General features: G+C 63.5%; 3 protein-coding genes across 4 annotated transcripts; 1 reads left to right on the forward strand and 2 right to left on the reverse strand.

The window, feature by feature from the left end:
- Positions 1 to 3,759: 3,759 nt before the first annotated feature.
- On the forward strand, positions 3,760 to 5,253 carry LOC130597466 (zinc finger protein 22-like). Its single transcript, XM_057406019.1, has 2 exons — positions 3,760 to 3,853; positions 4,402 to 5,253. Exons 1-2 carry the CDS (start codon positions 3,778 to 3,780, stop codon positions 5,208 to 5,210), a joined length of 885 nt encoding a protein of 294 aa, XP_057262002.1. The 5' UTR covers positions 3,760 to 3,777; the 3' UTR covers positions 5,211 to 5,253.
- Positions 5,254 to 7,085: 1,832 nt separating this feature from the next.
- PFDN5 (prefoldin subunit 5) lies at positions 7,086 to 9,335 on the reverse strand. The gene is made up of 6 exons (XM_057406021.1): positions 9,222 to 9,335; positions 8,245 to 8,347; positions 8,020 to 8,051; positions 7,774 to 7,848; positions 7,327 to 7,432; positions 7,086 to 7,244 (listed from the first exon to the last, which is right to left on the reverse strand). The coding sequence occupies exons 1-6, from the start codon at positions 9,291 to 9,293 to the stop codon at positions 7,165 to 7,167; spliced, it is 468 nt and encodes a 155-aa protein (XP_057262004.1). The 5' UTR covers positions 9,294 to 9,335; the 3' UTR covers positions 7,086 to 7,164.
- Positions 9,336 to 9,793: 458 nt separating this feature from the next.
- Positions 9,794 to 22,069, reverse strand: ESPL1 (extra spindle pole bodies like 1, separase). 2 transcript variants are annotated; one of them, XM_057406002.1, is made up of 30 exons: positions 21,965 to 22,069; positions 20,766 to 21,863; positions 20,164 to 20,268; positions 19,878 to 20,001; positions 19,514 to 19,650; positions 19,083 to 19,276; positions 18,106 to 18,348; positions 17,764 to 17,908; positions 17,421 to 17,565; positions 17,183 to 17,322; positions 16,943 to 17,077; positions 16,736 to 16,855; positions 15,930 to 16,101; positions 15,616 to 15,744; positions 15,346 to 15,502; positions 14,896 to 15,005; positions 13,515 to 14,614; positions 13,078 to 13,438; positions 12,806 to 12,949; positions 12,128 to 12,341; positions 11,838 to 12,022; positions 11,609 to 11,736; positions 11,413 to 11,535; positions 11,168 to 11,323; positions 10,919 to 11,089; positions 10,733 to 10,837; positions 10,526 to 10,635; positions 10,360 to 10,443; positions 10,110 to 10,274; positions 9,794 to 10,018 (listed from the first exon to the last, which is right to left on the reverse strand). In XM_057406002.1, the coding sequence occupies exons 1-30, from the start codon at positions 22,043 to 22,045 to the stop codon at positions 9,817 to 9,819; spliced, it is 6,483 nt and encodes a 2,160-aa protein (XP_057261985.1). In that variant the 5' UTR covers positions 22,046 to 22,069; the 3' UTR covers positions 9,794 to 9,816. The 2 variants fall into 2 exon arrangements, with proteins under 2 accessions (XP_057261985.1, XP_057261984.1); XM_057406001.1 differs by having other exon boundaries at positions 10,526 to 10,638.
- Between the last annotated feature and the right edge of the window lie 758 nt (positions 22,070 to 22,827).

Below are 22,827 nucleotides of genomic sequence, written 5' to 3' on the forward strand. Positions count from 1 at the left end.
CCCCCGGGGCCGGGGCGGCGGCCGCGGCAATGGCGCGATCCCAGCGCCGCCATGGGCAGGCTTTTCCCGTCCGCCGATCCCGGTGCCCGCGGGGCCGGATCCCGCAGCGCCCCGGGGGGGGGGATCCCACCTTGCACCCCCCATTGCACCCCTATAACACTCGGGGTGCTGGGGCCGATCCCGCGCTCCCGTTCCGGCCTCCTTGCACCATTCCCAACCATTTTCCTTCGCCGGGGGGGGCGGAAAACGCGGGGCTGGAGCCGGAACCGTTACACAAAGCGATGGGGGGGATAAAGGGGGGATCCGGCCGCTCATTTCCCTCCGTTGCCCCCCCCCCCAAACCCAGCCGCGTTCCATCCCCCCTCCCAATCCCCCTCCGGAACGTTTCCCAAGCGGAGCGGTCATAAAAACACCCCGAATCCCGGTTGAATCCCGGATTTCCCGTCACCAGGAGGACCTCCCCCCCCCCCCATCTCTGTGGGGTTTGGGGGTGTCGAGGGCTGCCCCCCCCCCTTTATCCGAGGCTCCCCCCCGTGTTTTCCGTGCTCCGAGTGGGAAAAGCGCATCCGGCGGCAGCGGGGCCGGGGAATGGGATGAGGCTGGGACCTTCCTGTTCCCGGCCTCCCCCCGCAGCAGCCTCGAGCTCCACGCATCGTCCCCCCCCCAACCCCAACCCGGACCCTTCACCAGAGCCCCCCCTCCCCAGCTCCGAGCCCTGCGCCCGTTCCCATCGCGGATCCCAGCGCTCCAGCCCCACAGAGGTGAGTGGGGGCCCGGCGGGTTTGGGGGGGACACACACATGGATGAGCCGCTGCCCTTGGGGGTGATGGGGGGGGGGGGGATGCAGGAGGATGGGGACCCCCCCTCGCCCCCCATCTTGGGGGGCCGGGGCTGCGGAGCCGCTGTGGGAGCGGTGCTGGAAGGGGGGTGGGGGGGGTCCCCCCGGGGCTTCCCGGTTCCTTTGTGCCCCTCGGCCCCCGCGCCGCGCCCCCCCCCCGGGCATCAACGGGGGGGGGGGAGGAAACTGAGGCAGGGAGAGGAGGGGAAAAGGGGGGGGGAATGGGGAGGGTTTGGGGGGGCAAAAGCCCTGCAGCGCCCGTGCCCCCCCCGCGCGATGCTCCGAGACCCCTTGTGCCCCCCCCATTGATGTGTTGGGGGCTCAGCTCGGTCCCCCCCAGCCCCCCAATAAAGGGAACGGCTCCATGACCCCCCCCCTCCATAGGGGGGGCCTCCCGTTTAGGGTCAATGGACACGCGGGGGGTCACTGCCTCAGTTTCCCCCCTCGGGTGCGGCGCAGGGGTGGGGATTGGGCTGCTTTAGCCCCCAATAACCACAGACCCCCCTAAAACAGCCCGGAGATGGGGGGGCATCGGGTGTGTGTGTGAGGCGCCTGGAAGGGGACCTGGCACCCCCCCATACCCTGCACTGGGCAGCTCTGGGGGGCACTGGAAGACCTGGGGGGTGCTCTGGGGAGCTTTGGGGTGCATTGGGTGCATTGAGCAGCTTTGGGGGGGCCACAATCCTGGGCACCCCAAGAGGGGCCTGTGGGCACCTTTGGGGTGCACAGGGCACCCTGGGGGGGATGTAGCATCTTTGGGGTGCACTGAGCATCTTTGGGGTGGTACAGGCACTGCTGGGGGACTGCGGGTGGTGCGGTGCAGGCACCTTTGGGGTGCATCAGGCACCATGGGGAAGGGATACAGGCATCTTTGGGGTGCAATGGGCATCCTGGGAGGGATTTAGCACCTGTGGGGCGCACTGAGCATCTTTGGGGTGGTACAGGCACTGCTCGGGGACCACGGGTTTGGGGGGTACGGATGCCTTTGGTGTGCATCAGTCGCTAAGGAAAAAGGATACAGGCACCTTTGGGGTGCAATGGGCATCCTGGGAGGGATGCAGGTGCTTTTGGGGTGCATGAGGCACCCCAGGGGACCAGCAAGGGCACCTTTGGGATGCACTGGGAATCCTGGGAGGGGGTGAAGGTGTTTTGGGGCGGAGCAGGCAACCTGGGAGGAGGGTACAAGCACCTTGGGGTACACTGGGAATCCTCAGGGGGAGGGGATGTGGACACTGTTGGGGTGCTCCAGTCACCCATGAGTGGGGTACAGACACCTCTGGGGGAGCTCCAGGCACCCTGAGGGGGGAGTTAAGGCTCTTTTGGGGTGCTGCAAGCACCATGGAGAGGGGTACAGGCATCTTTTAGGGAGCACCAGGCACCCTGGGGGGGGGGGGTACAGGAGCATTTGGGGTGCTGCAGGCACCATGGATGGGGATGCAGGCACTTTTGGGGTGCACAAAGCATCACAGGAGGGAGGTACAGGCACCTATTGGGGTGCATCAGGCACCCTGGGGGGGTGTTAAGGCCTTTTTGGGGTGCTCCAGGCACCATGGATGGGGACGCAGGCACTTTTGGGGTGTACAAAGCATTACAGGAGGGAGGTACAGGCGCCTATTGGGGTGCATCAGGCACCCGGGGGGGGGGATAAGGCCCTTTTGGGGTGCTCCAGGCACCATGGAGAGGGGTAAAGCGAGCATCAGGCCCCCCAGGAGGGGGGGACAAGCATTTTGGGGTGCAGTGGGCAGCCTTGTGGGTACCAAGGTTCTTTTGGGGTGCTGCAGGCACCATGGATGGGGATGCAGGCACTTGCGGGGTGCACAAAGCATTACACGAGGGAGGTACAGGCACCTATTGGGGTGCACCAGGTACCCCCCTTTTGGGGGGGACTATGGATGGGGATGCATTTTGGGGTGCAATGGGCACCCTTGGGGTGCATCAGGCAAGGTTCTTTTGGGGTGCTGCACCATGGAGAGGCGCTCAGGCCCCCCATGGATGGGGATGCAGGCGCTATGGATGGGGATGCAGGCGCTTGCGGGGTGCACAGAGCATCCCCAATAGGGGGTGCAGGCACCTCGGGGTGCTCCGGCCCTGCTGCGGGCGCAGCCCCGCGCCCGGGGGCGGTACCGGGGGTGGTACCGGGGGTCCCCCCCCCCCCTCCAGCCCCCTCGGGGGCCGGGCCCGCGGAGCCCCCTCCCCCTCGGGCCGGGCACGCGGCGGAAGCGGCGGAGCCGCCGCAACGGGGCCGGTGAGCGGGGGGGGGGCACGGGGGGAACCGGGACCAGAACCGGGGATGCTCGGGGGGGTCCCGGAGCCCCCCCGCACCGAGGCCTCTCCCCTCCGGCACCGGGACCCCCAGGGACGGATTCACCCCCCCAGTGCTGCAGGACCCGAACCGGGGGGGTTACAGCCTCCCTGTGGGGGGTGAATGGGGGGGCAGGTCCATGGGGTGGGGAACAAGTGAATCCTCCCCCCGCGGGGTTGTAACCTCCTGTGTGTGTTTTGGGGTCCAGCGCCAGGGCAGAGCCGTGGGGAGCAGCAGCAGGAGCCCCCCGAGACCCCCCCTGGGCACAGGTAATGGGGGGTGATGGGGGGGGGTTGGGGGGCACACAGGGATTTGGGGTGCATGAAGGGACTGGGGGGCACAAAGGGACAGGGGAATCCCACAGAGGGGTTGAGGGGGGGGGGGATGAAGGGATGTGATGCAGGACAAAGGGATTTGGGGTGCATGAGGGGATTTGGGGGGGGCACAGGGGGACCATTCACCCCCCACTCCTCCCACTGGTTCAGGCCAGGCTCCGACTCAACCTGAGCTAAAGGGGATGTGGGAGGAGCTGGGGATGGGGTTTGGGAGCCTGGGGGTGGGGGGGGTGTCCCCCTGTGTGAGGTGGGGGGTGCTGAGGGCTCCCCCTGCCCCACAGCGCCCCCCGGCGGCCGCCCCCATGGAGCCTGAGGAGCCCTGCGTGGTGGAGCTGCACGACTCGGACGAGGGGGACGTGGTCCGGAGGGTTTACATCGGTGAGGAGGGGGCGAGGGGGGGGTGGGGGGGGTCCTGTCCCCATGGACCGATGGGAAGCTCCTCATGAGCTGGCTTCAGGGAGCGCTGGAGCCCAGAGTGGGAGCAGCAGCTCTGGGAGGGGATCCTGCCCCTCTGCTGCGGGAAGGGGAGACCTGAGAGCAGCTCCAGGGCCTGAAGGGGCTGCAGGGAACCTGGAGAGGGGCTTGGGACAAGGGATGGAGGGACAGGGACAGGCCAAGGGGAATGGCTTGAACCTGCCCGAGGGGAGACTGAGATGAGCTCTGAGGCAGAAGCTCTTCCCTGGGAGGGTGCTGAGGCGCTGGCACAGGGTGCCCAGAGAAGCTGTGGCTGCCCCATCCCTGGCAGTGTTCAAGGCCAGGTTGGACACAGGGGCTTGGAGCACCCTGCTCCAGTGGAAGGGGTCCCTGGAGCTGGATTGGAGCTGGGGGAGCTTTAAGGCCCCTTGAACCCAATCCAGGCTGGGGTTCTGTGGTTCTGTGGGGGGTGTCAGCCCCATCCCCAGCCTCTCTCTCTCCCCTCCCCGCAGCCGACGACGGCATCGTGAGTGACTGCGAGGACGAGGTCCTGCCCCACGAGATCATCCAGACCGTGATCCCGCACAGCCCCCTGCCCCCCAAAGCCAAGAAACGGGGGGCACAACCCAGCTCCGGCGCCGCCACGTCGGCTGGGGGCTACGGCGAGGAGGAAGAGGAGGAGGAAGCGGGGGGGACGCGGCACCGGGGCGGACGCCAGCGCCCCTTCATCTGCAACGAGTGCGGGAAGAGCTTCAGCCACTGGTCCAAGCTGCTGCGGCACCAGCGGACTCACACCGGGGAGCGGCCCAGCACGTGCGGGGAGTGCGGGAAGAGCTTCAGCCAGAACTCGCACCTGGTGCAGCACCGCCGGACCCACACCGGGGAGAAGCCGTATCGGTGCGGGGACTGCGGCAAGAGCTTCAGCTGGAGCTCCAACCTCATCCAGCACCAGCGCATCCACACCGGCGAGAAGCCCTACAGCTGCGGGCAGTGCGGGAAGAGCTTCACGCAGAGCAAGAACCTCATCAAGCACCAGCGCACGCACTCGGGCGCGCGGCCCCACCGGTGCGCGCAGTGCGGCCGCGGCTTCGCCCAGAGCACCAACCTGCTCAAGCACCAGCGCGTCCACGCCGCCCGCGGCCAGGCCCCCGCCTGCCCCGAGTGCGGGCAGAGCTGCCGCGACGGCGCCGAGCTGGAGCGGCACCGGGCGCAGGCGCACGGGCACGAGCCCTTCATCTGCGTGGAGTGCGGGGAGAGCTTCGCCCGCAGCGCCACGCTCAACCGCCACAAGCGCGTCCACAAGCCCCTCTTCGTGCCCTGAGCGCGGCACCGGGGCGCGGGGACTGGGCTGTGGGCAGGGGCGAGGTGACGCGGAGCTGGGGACACAGGGACTGAGCTGCGGGCAGGGGAACGAGGTGACACCGTAACAGGGGACACAGGGACTGAGCTGTGGGTACCAGGATGAGGTGACACCGTAACGGGACACAGGGACTGAGCTGTGGGTACCAGGATGAGGTGACACCGTAACGGGACACAGGGACTGAGCTGTGGGTACCAGGATGAGGTGACACCGTAACGGGACACAGGGACTGAGCTGTGGGTACCAGGATGAGGTGACACCGTAACGGGACACAGGGACTGAGCTGTGGGTACCAGGATGAGGTGACACCGTAACGGGACACAGGGACTGAGCTGTGGGTACCAGGATGAGGTGACACCGTAACGACACAGGGGACACAGGGACTGAGCTGTGGGTACCAGGATGAGGTGACACCATAACGGGACACAGGGACTGAGCTGTGGGTACCAGGATGAGGTGACACCATAACGAGACACAGGGACTGAGCTGTGGGCACGGGAGTGAGGTGACACCATAACAGGGGACACAGGGACTGAACTGCGGGTACCAGGATGAGGTGACACCGTAACAGGGGACACAGGGACTGAGCTGTGGGTACCAGGATGAGGTGACACCGTAACAGGGGACACAGGGACTGAGCTGTGGGTACCAGGATGAGGTGACACCGTAACAAGGGACACAGGGACTGAGCTGTGGGTACCAGGATGAGGTGACACCACAACAGGGGACCTATGGACTGAACTATGGGCAGGGAGATGAGGTGTCACCTCAACACACAGGGACTGAAATGGGCAGGGGGACAAGGTGACACCTCAGCTGGGGACATGGACTGACTGGTGGGTAGGGGGATGAGGTGACACCTGAACAAGGGACACAGGGACTGAGGTATGGGCAGGGGGATGAGGTGAAACCTCAACTGAGGGCATAGGGACAGCCACAGGCAGGGGGATGAGGTGACATGGAGCTGGGGGACACAGGGACTGAGCTATGGGCATAGGAACGAGGTTGTCACCTCAACAGGAACACATGGACTGAGCTATGGGCAAGGAGACAAGGTTGTCACCTCAACAGGGACACATGGACTGAGCTATGGGCAGGGAGATGAGGTTGTCACCTCAACAGGGACACATGGACTGAGCTATGGGCAGGGAGATGAGGTTGTCACCTCAACAGGGACACATGGACTGAGCTATGGGCAGGGGGACGAGGTTGTCACCTCAACAGGGACACATGGACTGAGCTATGGGCAGGGGGACGAGGCTGTCACCTCAACAGGGACACATGGACTGAGCTATGGGCAGGGGGACGAGGCTGTCACCTCAACAGGGACACATGGACTGAGCTATGGGCAGGGGGACGAGGCTGTCACCTCAACAGGGACACATGGACTGAGCTATGGGCAGGGGGACGAGGCTGTCACCTCAACAGGGACACATGGACTGCCACAGGCAGGGGACAAGGTGCCTCAAGCCCCACCAGACCCCAGTGCCCTCCTGCGTGTGAGCCCCAGTGGCCCTGGACTGGACCTCGGTGCCCCCCCCTGCAATGGGGTGGCCCCATGGATGTAGATACTGGGGGGAGGGACAGGGGTGGGAGCCACGGGGGGGTCCCTGTGCCAGTGGAGCGGGGCTGGATGGGGCCTTGGCTGGGAATAAAGTTCTTCTGTTTGGGGGCACATGGAGTGTGTTTAGGGGAAGGGGGGCACTCCCGGGATGAGGCTGCTCCAAGTGGTGTGGCCACAGAGCCCCCCTGTTGAGAAGTCCCGTTTATTCCATGCTGCCTACAAAAACAGGGGTCCAGTGCTGCTGGGAAGAGCCAGCAGGGAATGGGGAGAGGTAGAGAAAGGGGAGCAGTGCCCCACAGCCCCCCCCCCCCTCCCCTGAGCCTCTGCTGCATCCCAGGGTGAAGGTGGAGGCTACGCCTTGGTGGTGGCTCCTTGTGCTGCTCCCAGGGCCGTGAGCTGCTGGATCTTCTGGCTCATCACTTCCACCACGGCTGGGGGGGAGAGCAGGGGGTCAGGAGGGGGGTGCTGGCTCCCCCATGGCAGGGAGAGAGGGAGGGAAGGGGGGGGTCTCACCCTGCTTCATGGCGTGTTTCTCCTGCAGCGCCGGCTGGATCTTCTCCATCTGCTTGGTCAGGAAGTCGATTTTCCGCTTGAAGAAGTCCCGGGCATCGTCGGCTGACTGGGATGGGGGGGAAATGGGGAAAGGGGGGGTGAGAGGAGGGAGAAGAGGGGGAAAAGGGAAAGAGGAGGAAAAAGGGGGGTGAAGGGAAAGGTTTCTCCCCTGTTCCCTTCTTCCCTCAGACAGGGAAGGCAACGTAGGGGAAGAAGGGAAGGAGGATGAAAGGGCAGGGAGAAGTTTCCCCTTTTTCCCCTCACCCTCTATTTCCCTCCCCTTCACTCCCATTTCCCTCTTTTTCCTGGGTGAGGAAAAGGGGGAAAAGGGAGTGAGGAGGAGCATAAAGAGGGTGATGGGGAACTCCAAGGCCCAAACCCGACAGCATCCCCCTGCCATCCCCTCACCTTCTCCACGTAGTAACCGGTGCCGATGTCAATGAGGACTCGCTCCACGTCAGAGAGCTTTCCGGGGACGTACATCTGGGAAGGGGGTCAGGGAAAGCAGGGAATGGGAGCTGGGAGGGGTACGTGGCTCCCATGGGAAAGCCGGGATGGAGCCGGGATGTGCCGGGTACCGGCAGCACCGTGGGATGCCAAAGGTTTGGCACAGAGAGCCCGGAGGGGTGGGAATTGGGAGCAGGAAAAGGATACGGAGCTGGTGAGCGGCACCAGCAGGTCCTTCCCTGGGGGAAGGCAAGAGGAGAGTGAGGGGAGCCCAGAACGACATCAGGGCCCCCCCAGCTTCCCTGCCGGCACCAAGAGGGGGCAGATGGGGCTTGGGGGGGTGGCTCAGAGCAGGAAGAAGCAGTTTTAGGGTGCAAAGGCAGGGAGGGGGGTCCCAGCCTCGGGGTGGGGGGGGGGACAGACCCCACTTGCCTTCGTTGCTCTTGGTGAGCACGTTGAGGCAGTCCTTGGCTTCCACGTACTTGGTCTGCACCACCTTGAGCTGCGCGATGGAGGACGAGAGGAACTCCACCTCCTGGAGACGGGAAGGGGGGATCGGGGTGTCCCCAGGCCCGTGTCATGCATGGGAACATGGGGATGAGGCAGCCCCCCCCCCCCTCCGTTCCCACCCCAGTATCCCCTGGGGCCCAGTGTCAACAGCCCAGCCAGGCCCCACACATCAACCCCAGCCCCATACATCAGCGCCAGCACAGCCCCCCCATGCCCATCCCCACACATTTCCTCTAAACCCCACAGCCCAGTTTAACCCAGTATAGCCCAGTACAGCCCCCCTCCCTGCCCAGCCAGGCCCCACACATCCCCTCCAACCTCCAGAGCCCAGTATAGCCCCCCCCATAGCCTCCCCACCACCACACATCAATCCCAGCCCCCATAGCCCAGCTGAACCCAGTTTAGCCCAGTTCAACCCAGTACAGTTCCCCCTGCCCAGTCAGGCCCCATGTCTCAATGGCCCCATAGTCCAGTTTAACCCAGTACATCCCCTCCCACCCACTCAGGCCCCACACATCAACCCCAGCCCCCATAGCCCAGTTGAACCCAGTTTAGCCCAGTTCAACCCAGTACAGTCCCCCCTACCCAGTCAGGCCCCATGTCTCAATGGCCCCATAACCCAGTTTAACCCAGTTCAGCCCAGCACATCCCCTCCTACCCACTCAGGCCCCACACATCAACCCCAGCCCCATACCCCAGTTTAACCCAGTTCAGCCCAATACAGCCCCCCCCCCCCCCACCCCAGTCAGGCCCCACACATCCGCCCCAGGCCCACAGCCCACGCTAGACCCACACATGCCCCCTTCCCAACCGAGCCCCCCATCAACCCCAATGACCCCCGCCCAGCAGGTCCCCCCCCGCCCCACAGAGCCCATCGCAGCCCCCCCCCCCCCCCCGACCTGGTCCAGCTGCCCCTTGAGCAGCTCCAGCTGCGGCAGCGGCAGCTCCCCCGCCGGTACCGGCTGCGCCATCTTGGGCCGGCCGCGACGCTCCGGCGCCGCCCGCGCCTCTCGCTGCTCCGCCCCACAGCGCCCCCTGGCGGCTGGAGGAAGGAGGCAGCAGCCGCCCCACGTTGGGGGGGTGTGGATGGGGGGGGGGGGGGCACATTCCAGCATCCCAAGAACCGTGTCCATCCCATGGGAGCGACATCCATGGTGCCCCCCCCCCCCCCCCCCCAGCAGTGCCATGGGGACAGGGGCCCTAAGCAGACCCCCCCAACCCAACAAGGGATGGGGGCGCAAGAGTGGGGGCTCTGGGTCCCATCCAGCAGCGGGGGGGGCAGGAGCCTCAGTGACCTTCCCTGGGGGGGGGGGGTTCAGCCCTAGGGACTGAAGGGAAATGGGAACACACATGGGGGGGGCAGAGGTGAAAGAGCAGCAGCTTTATTGGTACAGAACAAACGCCTAAAAGCACTTCTGTTAAAATAAATAAGACAGAAAACAACCCCCCCCGGCACCCCAAAGGGCCTCAGCATCCCTCCTGGACCCCCAGCCCTCACTGCAGGCAGACAGGCAGCCCATAGGCAACAGGGGCTGCCCCAATGAGGTACTTGAGTTTGGGGGCTTGGCGTGCCTGGGCCATGTAGTCAAGGAGAGGAGCCCCCGAGCCCCCCCTGAGCCAGCCCTCCAGCAGTGCCTGTGCATAGCGATCCATGTCCCGGTCCGTCACATCCCACAGGTTCCCCAGGACGAAGGGGCTGCAAGGGAAAAGGGGCTTAGATCCCACACTGGGCATGAACACACACACCCCCCCCCATCAGTCTCACAGAGAGACCCCCCCTAACTCACCAACCGGCCATGATGTACTTGAGGATGATGCCGGAGCCCTCCAGGCTGCCTCTGACGACGAGCAGGGCGCTGCTGCAGCCGAAGAGCAGGGTGACAGCGCGGCATTCCAGCCGGGAGATGGTCTGCCCGTCCAGGAAGCGGGCGCCTGCTCCATGCCCGGCATAGCTACAGGGAGAAAGCACCCCTGGGTGAGCCCTGGTGTCACCTCCTACCCCGCAGGGTGGCCCCAAGCAGCCCCAGGGATGCTCACATGTAGAGGTCGTGCTCCAGGAGGGCTGCCTGCATCTGCTCCGGGCTTGGGACTGCTCCTGTCACCCCCTTCCAGCCGGGCTCACTGTGGGAATGCTGGTGAGAACAGGGTGGGGGGGCACAGACGCCCCCCAACCCCTGCAGCCCCCCCAGAGCTGCTCACCCACCTCTCAAACCAGCCCCGGAACCGCTCCTCGGTGCCCTTGAGGTTGCTGTGCGGGTTGAGGACGTAGAAGGTGCTGCTGGGGTTCACGCCACGGCTCAGCACAGACCCTGCCTGCTGCAGGAGGGGGCACACGACGTCAAGGGCAAGGTCTGGGGGATCCCTCCCACCCCAGGGCTGGGCTACGTGGGGTCCCCCCACATCCTCTCACCTTCTGTGCCAGGGAGTAGCTGAGCAGGAAGCGCAGGGAAGGGAGCCTGGTGACGGGCACAGCCTTGAGGCACCCCATGCTCTCCCAGGGCAGCTTCTGGAGGTGCTGGGAGAGGAGGAGGAGGAAGGTTTGAGCAGGAGGGAGGCAGCAGAGCCAGGAGGAGGTGATGCAGGGCAGGGCTCTCACCTTATCCAGAACCAGGACAAGGGAGCTGCTGCTTTGCTTGGCGCAGGCTTTCCTCTTCTCTACTGCCTCCTGCAAGAGTTGCTGAGCCTGGCGGGGCTGTGCTGAGCAGAGGCTGAAGGCCACAGTTTGAACATCACAGGGGGAGAGGAGGGGAGCAGCGTTCAGCAGTGCCTGCAGGTAGGAAGAAGAGGGTGAGAGCAGAGGCCAGGTAAGGGCTCAGCTCCCTGGACTCCTGCCCAAGCCCAGCACCTTGAGCAGGGTGGGATCCGTGTCCCTCCAGCCACACTGGAGGAGCTGGGGGTGCAACCGGGTGGCTTCCTCTGCCAGAGTGGGCTCGGGGCTGGTGGGGAGCAGGACCCCTCTCCAGCAGCCCAGGACCTGCAGCTCCAGGGTCTCAATGAGGCTCTGCAAGAGGTCAGAGAGTCACTGGGGGGGGGGGGGCTGGACCCCAAACCCTGTGCAAAATACACCCCACAGGGTGGTTTCCCCCCCACCTTCATCCTGTGGTCCAGCTCGAAGCGGCGCAGCCACCAGTCCTGCTTGTCCGTGCAGGCGTTGGCTTCCTTCTGCTCCTTCTGGATGGTGTCAAAGTCCCTCAGCACCGAGTGCAGCGGGGTCTGGAGGAGGAAGGGAGCAGTGACCTGAGCCCCTGGCATGGCAGGGCTGCCCCTGTCCCATCCCTACCCTCACCTTGGTGAGCGCCGTGGGGATGCGGATGTTCACAGGGGTGCTGCCCTTCTCCAGCCGTGTCAGCAGCAGCGTGTCCCCTATGGAGCCAGGCTGGGTGCTGGTGAGGGTCAGCATGCACACAGTCACCCCTGAAAGTCACACCAAGAGCATAAGGACAGCACCCAAATGTCACCCAGTGCCCTCCTGGGCAATGGGCTGCCTGCGTTACTGGACTCACACTGGCTCTTACCGCTGGGGATCTGTTGCAGCTGCATCCCAAACCTGTCCCGTTCCTCAGGCCCCAGCCCCGTGGAGCTGAACATGAAGAGCCTCTCGAGCTCAGCAAGGTGATGGCTGCGCTGGGCAGTGCTCCCCTCCTGCAGGCAGAGCCCCCTGAGCTGCTCGGTCACGTCCCCCACTGACTTCTTCCCTTTGCTGCAGAGAAAAAGGCACTCAGGAGGGGAATAAGCACCCCAAAAGGGCGAGCCCCTTCTCTGTGATGCTCTGGGGGTGAAGGGGGGGGGACACGGAGGGACGCACTGGATCTTCCTGTGGATGACATCAAGCAGTTGGTGGCGGGTGGTGATGGAGAGGGACTCGGAGAGCAGGTACGCGGTGGAGAGGGGGTCCCGGCTGCCCGTGGCCAGAGCCAGGAGCTGGCAGAGCTGGCTGTGCAGGGTGCTGGGAGGGCAGTGGCTGATGCAGTTAAAAGCATCCTTCAGGAGCTTGAGGACTGTGTCCAGGGAGGAGACATCTGGAAGGGTCAAAGCAGGAAGAGCCCAGGGCAGGATCAGTGACGGAGCCCTGAGCAACACACGCCAAGTGGTGCTGAGGGCAGCAGAGGGGACAGACGTGGTGTCCCCAGCATGGCCAGCAGCTCCCAGCTGAAGACCAGCATCCCACGTGCAGGAAGCTCACAGGGCAGCCTCATGCTCCCCTTGGTGAGCAGCCTGATGCCCCCCCCAGACACTCACCCACTTCCCTTCCTCAGGAAATGGCGAGGAACTGGGATGAAAACCCCACTGTGGTCAAGATAAAGACACAAAAGGGGAGCAGCCCCTCTCATGCCTCCTCCTCAGCTCTTTTACCCTCTGCCTGCAGTTTTTACCCGTTTTAAGTATGGTTTTGCAGAGTTGCCACCAATTGCCACAGGCTCAGCTTCAGCTTCCCCCCCCCCCAGCACCCAAACCTCCCCATCACACTGTGCTGGGTGCTCACCACCAGCTGCAGGCAGGGTCCCCTCCGGGTGTAGTGTGTCCCTGCTGCCCAGGCACTGCACTGCCAGGACATCCTCACCAGCCTCCTGCTGCTTGTGCTTCTTGCCTGCACCTTCCTGCTTGCACTGAGCCTGCTGCCTGCTGACTGTGGGGAGGGACAGAGATGTCTAGTGCCTGGGACTGATGGGGACAACCCCCTGCAAGTGCATAGGGGGGCATGAAAGCAACAGCCCCCCCCCCCCCTCCCCCAAATCCTGGGGCAGCCCAGCTCACCTGGGGCTTTGGCTTCTTCCTCAGAGTCCTGCAACACCTCAAAGCTGATCTGAAGCTCTTCCTCCATCTTCTCCTCTGCCTTCGTGGCCCTGGGAAGCTCGCACTCCTCCTCTGCTCTCTTGCTGGCAGCCCTGCGGGGCGCTCGCTCCCTCTTCTCCTCTGCAGCCCCAGCCCTGTGGGTGCCCGGCCGCCCTCTGCGGGGCTGAGCACAGCTCCTGCGGGTGCCGAGCCCCTGCGAGCTCCCCTTGGACCTCGTGGGCCGGGGGGACCGAGCTCTCTGGGGGCAGGAGGGCTTGCGGGAAGCTGTGGGGGTCCCCCCCGCTGCAGGAGCCTCCAGGTCACTGTCATCGCTGAATGTCACCTGGAGCAGAGGGACAGAGGGTGCTGGGGCTGGTGCTGGGCACACGGAGCTGCCCCTCGCCTCCCTCCCCACTCACCTGCAGGCGAGTCTTGACTCTCCCCAGCGCTCTGGGTGCTCGCAGGAGCTGGGCCTTGCTGCTTGGCGGGGAGGACTCGCTGAAGATGGTGAAGGGGGTCCTGGGGCCCGGGGCTGCGCGGGCCTTAGAGGGGAGACGCGGTCTCTGGTGTGGGGTGCAGGGCACCGTCACCGGACGGATGACGATGGGGGGCACCTCCGTGTCCAGGTCACTCAGAGCAAACACGTCCTCGGTGCTTGGCACAGCCGAGGGCTTTGTTCTTTGGCCCTTCTTCACTCTGGGCTTAGGCACAGCCACAGCCAAGGGTGTCTTCTTGCTCCTTTGGGGTTGAGCCTTGGCTGTCTTGAGGGCCTGGGGCGCAGCCACCGCTTCAGGCTCTGCCGGAGTCGGTGTGGGCAGCTGCTGGCTCCAAGAGCTGGCAAAGATGGCATCCATGGAGTCACCGTGGCCAAAGGTGGCTGTGGCTTTGGCGAGCAGCAGCGTGGCCCTGGAGACCTCCAGGCTGGGCACGTGGGGCCTGCAGGACGCCAAGAACTTCAACCCTGGCTCCAGCTCCTCTGCCAGGTGGGGGCTGGCCAGGCTCTGCAGGGCCAGGGTGGCGTAGCAAGAGGCCAGCAGCTCGTGCAGCAGCTCCAGTGCCGGCGGGTCCTGGCTGGTGGAGGTGTCCCTCAGCTTGTCCTGCAGCACGGCAGCGAAGCGGGTGGCCATGGCGGCGCAGCGCGGCACCATGGCACGGAGCAGAGCCAGCCCCTTGGCCGTGCTGCCTGCTGCCAGCTCAGCCTGGGCACAGGAGAGGAGCCAGCGCAGGCAGAGAGCAGAGAGGCAGAGGTCGGAGCAGAGGCAGCAGGGGCAGGCTGTGGGGTGGCTGAGGAAGGCTGGCCTCTTCCTCCTCGCAGGCTTCAGCTCCGGGGAGGCAGTGAGGGCATCCGCCTTCCCTGGCTCACTCACAGTGGCCACAAATGCCAGCGTGGGGCCCTTCAGGAAACCCTCTTCTTCCCCAGGGGGCTCGGAGATGGAGTCCTGCTTCTTCCTGCCCTCCAGTTTGCCCTTCCTGGGCAGGATCTTCATGTAGCCTTGCTGCTCTTTGCTGGTTTTCAACTCTGCAGGTGGAGAGGATGGCTCTTTGGGTCCTCCCTGCTCAGCCCTGACCCCTGCAGCCCGAGGAGGGGTGCAGAAACCAGAGCCAAAGATGCTGCTTTCCCCACCTACACCTTGAGTGGCTGGAGGAGTCACTTGAGGAGCCAAAACATGGCTCAGTCACCTCTCACCTCTGCACCCATGATGATGGGGAGCACCTGCACGAGGCAGATCTTTCTGGAGCTGCCCAGGCTTGGGGCTCACCTCCTCCATTGCCCTCCTCCAGCCCTGAGCAGGGACTCACCACTGTCGGGCTCCAGGATGAAGAGAGCTTGCTGCAGGTCCAAGTGGCTCAGCTCCAGCTCACTTTGCTGCAGCTCCAGCTGGGATTTCAGCACCAAGAAGGAAGTAGACCTAGAGGGGAAAAACAGCCCTCAAGGGACCACCCCACAACAGCCCTCAGGGGAACCCACCCCCCTAACAGCTCTCACTCCATCCCTAGGGCAGTGTGGGAGGGAAGCTGATGGGCAGCGAGGAATGAGCCCACATCTGACCTGACAAGATGAACTCATGGAATAACGTTCCCCAAAGCAGGTGCTTGCTCCAGACCAAGCTGAGAAAGTGCCAAACCCTCCCACCAGGGCCAGTCCCCCACTGAAGGGACACAGACACCAACAGCCCCTGTGGGCATAAGGGTAGCTCATCCCTAACCAAGCCTAGGGCCAGGCTGTTTTCCCCTCCACAGTGAACTCACCACCGTGTGGCCTGCAGTTTCATGGCCAGCTTGACAGCCTCCAAGCAGAAGGCTTTGGCTTTACACACCACCTCCAATCTGCTGAGGAGAGCCACGAGGTGCTCTGAGCAGGCCAGCACATCAGCCAGCACTTGCCACTTCAGCAACAGGTTGTCCCCTGCAAGGCAGGACAGGAAGGTGACCAGAGCTGCTCCTCACAGAGGCAGGGAAGGAGCCCAACTCTTCGTGGAGGAGCAGGGGGACTGTGGTCCACAGGAGTGACCAACTCACCATAATCCACAAAGTGGCCATCAGATGCTGTTGACTGACATCCCAGCACGCTGCTGCCCATCAGCAGGAGGATGATGCTGCGGAAGAGCTTCTGGGCTTCAACAAGAGCTGTCTCGGGTGTCTTCCACCCTGTGTGAGGGCAGCTCTGGGTATCAGCACCAAGACCCTCCCCAGCCCCAGCAAATCCCCTCTCCTCACCCCAAACAGGCTGGTCTGGAGAAGCCCAGAGGTAAAACATGTGCATGGAGCTTTGCCCATGGTCCCTGTCAGCCTGGTGCTCAGCAGGAGGCTTTTAACATCCCCCAGCAGCTCACCTTGCTCAAAGATCTGCTGCCGGAACTCCAGTGAGAGGCGAGCAAGGGGGAGGCTCAGGTAGGTGGCCACCAGCTGCAGGACCTGGGCTCGCAGCAGGTACCAGACCTTGGTGACTTTCTGCAGAGCCATGTTCTGGAGCACCTTCAGCAACAGGGAGAGACCCTCTTCAATCTGCAGGGAGAGAAAGAGTCACCATTTGCAGGCCAGGGTGTCTCCATGCCCAAAGTCCCTACCCAGAGTATTGAAATGGAGCTCAGAGAAACACAGAATAGTTTGGGTTGGAAGCGACTTTAAGATCATCCAGTTCCAACCCCCTGCCACTGGCAGGGACCCCTTCTTCCACTGGAGCAGGGTGCTCCAACCTCCTGTGTCCAACCTGGCCTTGAACACTGCCAGGGATGGGGCAGCCACAGCTTCTCTGGGCACCCTGTGCCAGTGCCTCAGCACCCTCACAGGGAAGAGCTTCTGCCTTATCTCCAACCTGAACTCCCCCTGTTCCAGTCTGAACCCATCACCCCTTGTCCTATCACTCAGTCCCTGATGCAGGTCCCTCTCCAGCATCCTCATAGCCCCCTTCAGACACTGGAAGCTGCTCTGAGGTCTCCACGCAGCTTCTCTTCTCCAGCCCCAATGTTCTCAGCCTGGCTCCTATGGGAGCCGCTCCAGCCCCTGATCCCCCCCGTGGCTTCCTCTAGACTTGCTCCAATAGCTCTATGTCCTTATGTTGAGGACACAGCAGCTGCTGCAGCCTCCTCTTGGCCTCCAACACTGCTCCTGATGCAGAGGAGGCCTTGCAGGAGCTCACCTGCTGGGTGACACAGCACAGGTGGCTGCGCAGCAGGAGGCAGCTCTGCTGCAGCACCACGTAGGAACTGTCACTGCTGTCGGCTTTCTGCAGGCAGGACTCTGTCTCCTCCAGGAAGAGCTGGAAAACACCACAGCAGCATGAGGGCTGCAGCCACAGCTAAGGCTGGGCTCAACCCACGGCCCCTTCCCTCCCTGCCAGCCTTACCTGGGCATAGCTGGGGCATTCCAGCTGGAAGAGCAGCTTGGTGACCTGGCACAGGGCACTGGCCGTGCCCAGGCTATCTCCAAGTGCGCTGCACAGGGCTTTGACCAGGAGGTAGCTCTCCAGGGCTTGCAAGGGCTATGGGCAGAGAACACCCCCAGTTACACTCAGAGTCCACCTCAGAGGGGCTCTGTGAGCCCGGGGAGGCTGATGACGCATCAGCCTCCTCCCCAGCAGCGTTACCTTGGCCATCAGCTTGTAAAGAGCTGCCAGAAGGCGCAGGGAGGCTACAGTCTGCTCAGGGCTGCGCACAGCTGGGATGCCTGGTGCTGCCAGGAGCTGCTTCCACAAGGCAAAGGCCTCATCCAGGTTTTTGGACAGAGCTGAGGACACACCACGGGTCTGAGACACCCTGATCTCAAACCCGGTGCTTCCAGACAAACCCTCTTCACAAAGGGCCCAAACCTGCCAGTGTCCTCACCAGTCTCTGTCTCCAGGTTGAAGGAGATCCCATCATACAGAAACTCTTGCTCCAGCAGCCTGCCTTCGTAGTTGAGATCATTGGGCTCAAAGTCTTCCGTGTGCCTCAGCCCCTGAGCTTTGGCTCTTTGCTCCCTCTCTATGTTCTGCAGAGGAAGAGAAGGCAGCATGTTAGGAGACAGCAACAGGCTTTCCAGTGGGGTCTGAGTGGCTTTTGGTGGTCCTGGTGCAGAGCTGAGCATTGCCAGCAAGGCTGAGGAGAGCACCTCACACATCTATGGAGCCCCAAGGCATTTCCAGATCTGGATCCGGACCCATTTCGGCATCCCACAGCCCCCACCCACCTTCTCCAGCTTGGACTCCAGGGTGCAGATGTAGAGCCAGAGCAGAGCCTGTGCCCGATCATCGAGGAGCTGGTCCCGGTTCTGGGTGCTCCTGGGCACCAGCTCCAGCAGCCTCAAGGCTTCCTGGATAGAGTCCAGGGAGGAGCTGCCAGAGAGAGGGGTTAGAAACTGCCTTCAGCCCACAGAACCCCTGGAGCATCGGAGGGCAGGGACCCCAAACAGTGCAGAGCCAGAGCAGTACCACTCCAGCTCCTTAAAACTCCCCTTGAGGGCCCTCAAATGCTCCTTGGGGGGCTCTGAGGGACCCTGGGAGACGATCCCAGTATTTCGGTGTGTACCCACCAGTCTGTCTGCTGGGAGTAGCTGTGGTAGCACAACACTTGGGCCAGCTCTGTGAGGCCAACGGCTCGCTCGTGCAGGCGGCCGCTCTCCTCCGAGCACAGCTCCAGCAGGTCGCACAGCACGTTGTAGCGCTCCTGCCCCGTGTCAGCGCGCACGCTCTTGTAGGCCTTCAGCTCCGCAAAGAGAACGGTCACCAAGGTCTCCGTGTCCAGGCTGTGCCCCTTCAAGCCGTCCTTCAGGGTCCTAGGGGAAATGGGAGCAGCAGGTGGGCGCGGGGATGAGGCCCGAGGCCTTGGGAGATGTGCTGAAGGGAGCAGTGAGTGCAGGAGCCTGATGTGGGTGGCCTCAGCAGGGTGGAAGAGGGGGTGATGCTGATGTGTCATGGTCCTGTTATGCCCCTGGGTGCCAGGGATGCAGCCGAGACTCTCATCTCTCATTTACACACCAAATACAGCAGGATGAGAAAGCAGCTGCCCCCCCCCTCCATGACCACAGCCAGGAGTTTGACTCCAGCTTCACCTCCACTTCTCCAAGTATAAATTGGGCATTTGAGCTTCCTGATGAGGATATGACCCCAACAAGTCCAGGGGCTTGATCCTCTCTCCTCCCCAGAGCAGGGACACTTTTTAGGCGAGATTTATGCCTCAACTATGTGGGATGGCACCCAATGAAACTAATTTCAATGAACCACGTGGCCTAACTTGTTTTCCTGTTCAATTACTTGTTGGCTAGTTTGAATTTTAGCTCTAATGCAGTTAAGTGAGTCTATCAATGGCAATTCCAAATCCGTATTCCTGTCGCTTCCACAAACAGTACCGTGCATCCATAATCATGAGGGGATTTAGAGTGTTGAACTGGTTACAATGAGACATGAAGCCCTCAACCCCTCAGACCCCTGGGACTGGCTGGGGCTCTGCACACTGGACACCACAGTCCCAGCATGGGGACAGCTCGGGACACCCAGCCCAGGTCTATACCTTAAGCGCAGCTCCTCGTGCCCCTGCTTCCCAGCCTCAGATTTGACTCGGACCCAGAGGGAGATGGGCTCTGCCAGCAGGTCCCCAGCATGGCCCTGCAGAGCCAGCAGCCACTGCCCCACACAGGCCAGGGCCCTCTCCAGCCAGCCCAGCTTGCGGTGGCTCTCGACCTGCAGCCTGAAGCACTTGTGCAGCTGCAGGGAGAGCAGAAGGAACAGGATTCAGCCTCCCACAGGAGCAAACTCACTGTGTTCCGTGTCCCATCCTCCAATTTCCTTCTAGGCAAAGGGAACAGTTCAGAGGCAGAGGAGAGAAATGGAACTGTTCCATGAGCAACAGCTGGTGCCATCCCCTCCCCTGCTCCCCTGGCACTGGGACCAGAGTGCCCAGTTCAGCCCTGTTACTCCTGGAAGCATCAAGCAAGCACTTACCCTCTCTGCAGGTATCTCTGGACATGCATAGGCATCCAGTGCCTGCAGCCCCTTGCAGAGGGGCTCACAGATGGAGCTGGCCTCCTCGTGAAGATCCTGGCTGTAGAAGATGTACGCCAGCTTGAAGGTGCACGACACTGCACAGGGGAAACCCAGCCATTAGAGATGTGCTGGAGAGAGAAAGACCCTCTCCTTGTCCAACCAGGGACTGTCACCCCCTGCCCAACCCCACCAGCCACGTCCTGTGCGTGGCAGAGAACCCCCTTGTCACTCCCTGGGGACACAGACACAGAGTTCTGTGACTGTGGCTGACCCAAACCATGGCCAAGGAGCCAGGTTTGGTGCCACCCCCCACAGCACTGACCAGTGACATCCAGGTACTTGGCTTGCTCGCTCTCAGGGAGCTCCTCCAGTGCTTCCAGCATCCACTCCACGCTCCTCCTGCAGCCCGCTGGGAGCTGCTCCAGGCCTGGCCAGCCCTGCAATGGCTGTGGGGAGAAGGGACTGGCAAGAGGCTGCCAAGGACCCACAGCCCACACAGAAGCCCCTTCCAATCCCACCAAGGTTCCCTCTGAAGGCAGAAGCTACCCAGTACTACAAAGGTCTCACCCATCCCCAGTGCCAGAGACTGTCCCCTCCATCCCCTGTACCTGGGAGCACTGGAGGGCATCGTAGGCCACATTGGCAAAGAGCTGGAGGCTGCGGTATAGGAGCTGCTTCACCATCAGCTTCTGTTTGACACCCTCAGGAGGGACCTGTGGCAGGCAGGGAATCAGAGACTGGGTTGGGTTGGAAAGGATCTTAAGATCATCCAGTTCCAACCTCTGCCACGGGCAGGGACCCCTTCCACTGGAGCAGGGTGCTCCAAGCCCCTGTGTCCAACCTGGCCTTGAGCACTGCCAGGGATGGGGCAGCCACAGCTTCTCTGGGCACCCTGTGCCAGCACCTCAACACCCTCACAGGGAAGGGGCTTCTGCCTTATCTCCAACCTGAATTCCCCTGTTAAAGTCTGAACCCATCACCCCTTTTGCTCCAGTCCCTGATGAAGGCCCCTTTCCAGCCTCCTCATAGCCCCCTTCAGACACTGGAAGGAGCAAAGCAGCATCTATGGAGCCTGGACAGCACCAAGCACTGTTGCTCAGAACGGGGGTGGTGGAGAAACCCCACTGATAGATTAAGGGGAGCATCAAGCCTGGAGCAGGCACTCACAGAGGCTCTGATGGACCATGCTATGTGGTCACCCCAGCCTTACCCTCTCCAGCAGCCTGCGCAGGACACGGCAGCTCCCCTCAGTGAAGGCACAGAGGTCGAGCACATCTCCCCAGCCGAAGGGCTGCTGCTTGCTCCTCTTCATGCACTCGCTGAGGATGGAGCTGACAAACTGGCAGCTCTCAGCCAGCACCAGGAGGAACCGCTCGGAGACCTCTGCCACGTCCCTGAGAGCTGCTGCAGCCTGGGAGAAGAGCGGCTCTGCCGGGCAAGCATCATCAGCCAGAGCCTGGCTCAGCTGCACCCCGGTCTCCAGCAGGGCCAGGGGGGCACCGAAGGACTTTGAGCTGCTGCTGGCCCCCAGGAAGCTCCTTGCTTCCTTCACTGCCTTCTTGGCCTCCCTGTAGCAGCTGCCCCTGCAGAGGTGCCGGCACTGCTCCTGGGTGAGCTCGAAGAAGCAGAGGCATTGCTGGAGGTTTGGGGGCTCCGTCGCTTCCTTCCTCAGCACTGCGAGCAAGCAGTCCCCGAGCTGCTGGGCAAGGAAAGCTGAGGATGGCTCCCGCTGGGCCTCATACAAGGCAGCGGCAGCAGCAGCCTGCTGGGCTGTCTGGGAGGTGAAGAAGGGAGGCTGCAGCGGGGACAAGGTCTCCCCATCCTCCTCCAGCAGCAGGAGGAAGCGCAGGGCTCGCAGGCGGACCAAGAGGACAGCTTGAGCCTCTTCCTGCGGCCAGTGGGGCTCGGCCAGGGAGGAGCCCCCTCTCCAGAGCAAGCCGAAGCTGCTGTAGGCGATGGCCTTGAAGTCCTTGGAAGGCTCCTGGCCCGGGCGGGAGGCCAGGAGCCGGGCTCGGAGGAGCTCGGCCGCCCTCCAGCAGGCCCCGCCGGCCCGGCCGGCCGTGTTCCGCAGGAGGTGGTACAGGATCTTCTCCAGGTAGAGGGGCGCAGGCTGCGGCACGGCGCTCACGTAGCCCTGGCACGCGGCCTCGGCCACGCTCAGCAGCCTGCCCGTGCTGCCCGGGCTGCCGCCGGCCTTGCCCATCTGCTCCACGCACGCCCGCAGCACCCGGTCGCAGGTCTGGCTCCGCCGCAGCCACGAGGCCGGCCTGGCACCGGAGGCATCGCCCAGGGCTGGCGAGAGGCATTCCTAGGGATGGGGATGGGGTCAGAGCCCAGCACAGGGCAGCCCCAGGGAGGGTTCTTCCCTCCACAGCTCCAGCAGCAGAGCACCCCGGCCCCCCGGCTCACCCAGAGCTGGGCCAGCAGCTCCTCGATGCCCTCCCAGTCGTCCCTCGGGGCAGCAGGATCAGCTCCTTTGAGGTGCTTCATTCCTGACACCAGGCCGGCGGCTCGGGGGGGGCTGGAGAAGGACAGGCAGGGAAAGGAGTAGGACCCCCATGACTCTCAGACCCCCCCACCCCAGGCAAGCCCAGCCCCACTCCCCAGTGCTTGCAGCCTCCTTTCCTCATTCTCTGGCCCTCACGGAGCAACCAGCCCCTTGGGGGAGGGGGCCTCAGCTCCCCCCAGCCCTATTCACAGACCTTTGGGGGTGCTCAGCTCTCCCCCACCCCCTCTCAGACCCCCTTGGGGAAGCTCAGCTCCCCCCAGCCTCACCCACAGCCCTTGGGGGGGGGGGGTGAGCTCAGATCCCTCCATCCCCTCTCACAGCCCCTTGGGGGGTCCTCAGCTCCCCCCAGCCCCATTCACAGCCCCTTGGGGGGGGCTCAGCTCCCTCCCAAACCCCCTTGGGGACCTCAGATCCCCCCAGCCGCACTCACAGCCCTTGGGGGGGGGAAGCTCAGATCCCTCCATCCCCTCTCACAGCCCCTTGGGGGTGCTCAGCTCCCCCAGCCCCATTCACAGCCCTTTGGGGGGGCTCAGCTCCCCCCAGCCCCTCTCAAATCTCCCGGGGGACCCTCAGCTCCCCCCCCAGCCCCATTCACAGCCCTTTGGGGGGGCTCAGCTCCCCCCCAGCCCCTCTCAAATCGCCCTGGGTCCCTCAGCTCTCCCCAGCCCCACTCACAGACCCTTGGGGGCAGGGGCTCAGGTCCCCCCCCAGCCCCTCTCAAACCACTTTGGGGACCTCAGGTTCCCCCAGCCCCATTCACAGC

Source organism: Pezoporus wallicus, unplaced genomic scaffold (assembly GCF_028554395.1).
Source record: "Pezoporus wallicus isolate ANWC-B61680 ecotype Strahan unplaced genomic scaffold, APGP_CSIRO_Pwel_v1 contig_9772, whole genome shotgun sequence".
In the NCBI taxonomy this organism is placed as follows: Eukaryota; Metazoa; Chordata; class Aves; order Psittaciformes; family Psittacidae; genus Pezoporus; species Pezoporus wallicus.